Source organism: Quercus lobata, chromosome 2 (genome assembly GCF_001633185.2).
Source record: "Quercus lobata isolate SW786 chromosome 2, ValleyOak3.0 Primary Assembly, whole genome shotgun sequence".
Lineage (NCBI taxonomy): Eukaryota > Viridiplantae > Streptophyta > Magnoliopsida > Fagales > Fagaceae > Quercus > Quercus lobata.
The window spans coordinates 82,538,788-82,542,277 of NC_044905.1; the positions used below are offsets into that span (position 1 = coordinate 82,538,788).

The window sequence follows — 3,490 nt, forward strand, 5'->3', positions numbered from 1 at the left end:
GTTACACATTAGCCATGAGGGCACATCTACATTATTATAACAAAGCTATGGGTAAAAGCCAATTTGTTAACAATCTACATTAGTAGTAATTTATTGCTATTACCAATTTCTACGCGTGCAATTGCTGTCTGCTGTTGTTATGAGGTCGTAGATAAAAGGTGTTACTATGATCATACTTGGATGGGGAAGTTACTTTGGTTACTCCTTGTACCAATTTTTTCTTATTGAAAAAAAATAAAATAAAAGGGTTTAGGGCTTTTAGCAATAAACTCTTTGCACATGCAGTTCAAATAATGTCTCTGAAAAATGATGACTTCAATAATAGTTGAGAATACATCATCCTTGGCTAGAAAAAGTTAAATTCTACTATTAAATTCAAATAATATCTTAAATACAGACAGAGGCACATGCAGCTTATTAAAGCATGTGACCGTAACCTTACAGAAGCAAGCATGGATGCCTTCTGATATAAAGCACTATTGAATACTTCCATAATTTGACGTCTGGTGGCATGTAGTAAATAATTATACTACCAAACTTCCATTAACAGAGTATCTCTCTCTCTCTCTCTCTCTCACACACTCAATCTCTGCTAATTAAACAAGTTCTATAGGCTTCAAAACAAAGCATAACATGAACTACAAAAACTCACACTCATATTTCAAATTGAAGAGGGCCCTTTTAAAGCAACCCCTTTCATTTTGAGCCAATATTTATCTAAAATCTATAAGATTTTTTTGACCATATAGCCTTATACCATACTTTATTAGACACTATATATGTAACAATGCTTAATAGAGGTTAATTATGGCTAGGTATGGTTAATAACGAAATTGCCTGCCAGTGTATGTTTGTCCAAAGGACCAACTAGCCGGAGCAACATTGTATGAAACCAAACTGCGGCCATCACTTGTTGTGACAAGAAAAGAGAGTCTTTGTCCATTGAGGTATGAATTGCTCTGCCAGTTTTGGCCCCAATTCCTTGACAGTGCTTGCCAGCCAGTTCTTGAACCCTTGATAGACACAGAATGCACATCACCAGCCCCACCGACATTAGTGACTAGGACCAAATTGAAGTATGAATGGCCATTGATGGTGAACCTAATACCTCCTCTTCTCCTGCACCTCACCCTACAAAACACGGTATAGAACTTGACTTTGTTAAAATTCTGATTAAATAGTTAAATTCACCATTCCTTAACAGTTTGAACTTTAAAGATTATTGGTAATTTATCATAACATTATAACGTATAATTTTGAGTTTGAATCTTATTTCTACTTTATCTCTCATTGAAAAAAAAAATTGAAAATCTCACGTAACATGTTTAGATTTTGAGACAACCGCAATTTATGAACACTAGATAGAAACCAAGAGAAGAAAACTTGTAAGTTAAATGCCCATTATAGACTACCTTCTGTAAATTACAGGAACAACCCCAGCTCTATATTGTGCAATATGTTGGAAGATAGGCTGAGAGAGGTCAAAGTGGTGTTGAGGAGGGTCACACCAGCCGCCTGGTGGGCAGAAATTTGTGGCAGTGACCACAATGGAGCCAGGGAGACACCATTGTGGATCATTTACACACCTAATTTCAAAGCATGCTCCACAGCTGAGGCCATTGTCGTACAATGCAGTGCTCAGTGCTGCAGTGCTAATCCCATAACCCTGGCTGTACAGGTTTCCATAGCCACAAGCCCCACCTATAAAACAAAAAAAGAGTCAAAAAAGAGATGAACATTATTATAACAAATATTTTCATCTATAAAAAGAAAAAAAGAAAAAGAAAAAATTGCTGCATTTTAAGAGAGAAATAACATATTGGAACTTTGAAGTCTAAACATCTTCGTTGAAGATACCAAGTAATGCCATTTGACCTAAAAGTAAGTACCTCATATCTACAAACATTATAAAGCTAGATTGAGGTCAATTTAGCAAGATTTACATACCCATTGTCCCAGAAGCACTGGGATGCACGGACGCGGCTCCCAGGGGCGCGCACCCGCGTCCGACGCGGCGGGACGCGGCGACGCGGGAGGGACGCCGCAGACCGCGCGTCGGTGCCGCGTCGTGCCGCGTCCCGCCACGTGGCATTTACCGATTCGGCCCGACGCGGGCCGACGCGGCTCAGTTCGGCGCCGATACGGCCGAAATCGGCGCCGACGCGGCCGAAATCGGGCCGACTCGGCCTGTATCGGCCGTATCGGCCTGTATCGGCCGAAACGGCCGAAACGGCCGAGTCAGGCCGAAATTCAAAAAAAAAAAAAAAAAAAAAAAAAAAAAAAAAAAGAAGGTGCAAACGCACCGTTTATAAATTATTAGTAAAATATTTGTTTATAAATATTAGTAAAATATTTGTTTATAAATATTTATATTTGTTTATAAATATTTGGTTAAATATTTGGTTAAATATTTGTTTATAAATATTTGGTTAAATATTAGTAAAATATTTGTTTATAAATATTTGTTTATAAATATTAGTAAAATATTTTTTTATAAATTATTAGTAAAATATCTGTTTATATAATGTGAAAAAGTAAAAGTATGCTTAGCAATATATTAAACATATATTATAAAAATATTTTTAATAATTTTTTAATCGCCGAGTCCTGCCGCACCCGCACCCACCTTTTTTAAAAATTGCCGAGTCCCGCACCCGCACCCGCACCCGCACCCGAGTCCCGAAACGCACCCGTGCTTCATAGCAGAAGCATCACCTCCACCATAGAAAGTGGCGTGAGCATTTATCCAACCTCCATAATTCCCATGAACAGATGTGACCATTGAGATAAACCCCACTAGAAAGAAACCAAAAAGTGCCATTTTTTTTGTAATTTCCTGCACAAAAGCAAACTAGCTCTTCAGCATTATGTATGTAAGTAAACTCTTCTAAAGCACAACAATGACTAAAAAGTGCAACTACATTACTAATTCTTATCCTTAAAAGTCACTAGAAATCTAGAAGAAAAGCTTAGAAGAAGAAGAAGAAGAAGCATAAGGAAAATTCATAACCTTGAAAGAAGAAATTGTTTGTGGAAATGAAGAGGGAGGGTTTGAGAGGCAGGAATAAATAGACGTGAGTCAACATCAAACCTGACCGACAAACCTGACTCATCTTTGAGCTGTTGGGGGACCATGGAATTCGTAAGGGAATGCATAAAGCAAGTGGTTTTGAACCTTTTGGTACTCTTTAATTGCGTTGAAACTTTATTTTCATCTTAGTGCAGATGAAAGCAGTTGTGAGAGGTGAAACCGCGTGGACTTAGAATAAATATCCTTGTATTATAAGTGGGGCACGGTGAATGGAATTGCCTGAGTTCATAACTTTTTTTATTCTTGTATAGCACTTACTATGTAAACCGATAATGGCTGCATGAGGAAGACAAGATTGGGAATTTTTCAGTGCAGCAAATTAATAACTCTGCAGAGGTAGTTAATGAAGCAAAAAGTTGTGAGAACGACTATCATTTTGCCGGTTTTTAGATCAAGTTT

General features: G+C 37.7%; 1 protein-coding gene across 1 annotated transcript; it reads right to left on the bottom strand.

Moving 5' to 3' along the window:
• Positions 1 to 342: 342 nt before the first annotated feature.
• Positions 343 to 3,111, bottom strand: LOC115976884 (expansin-A15-like). Its single transcript, XM_031098403.1, has 5 exons — positions 3,011 to 3,111; positions 2,712 to 2,836; positions 1,948 to 1,964; positions 1,413 to 1,701; positions 343 to 1,131 (listed from the first exon to the last, which is right to left on the bottom strand). The coding sequence occupies exons 2-5, from the start codon at positions 2,819 to 2,821 to the stop codon at positions 822 to 824; spliced, it is 726 nt and encodes a 241-aa protein (XP_030954263.1). The 5' UTR covers positions 2,822 to 2,836; positions 3,011 to 3,111; the 3' UTR covers positions 343 to 821.
• Positions 3,112 to 3,490: the final 379 nt, after the last annotated feature.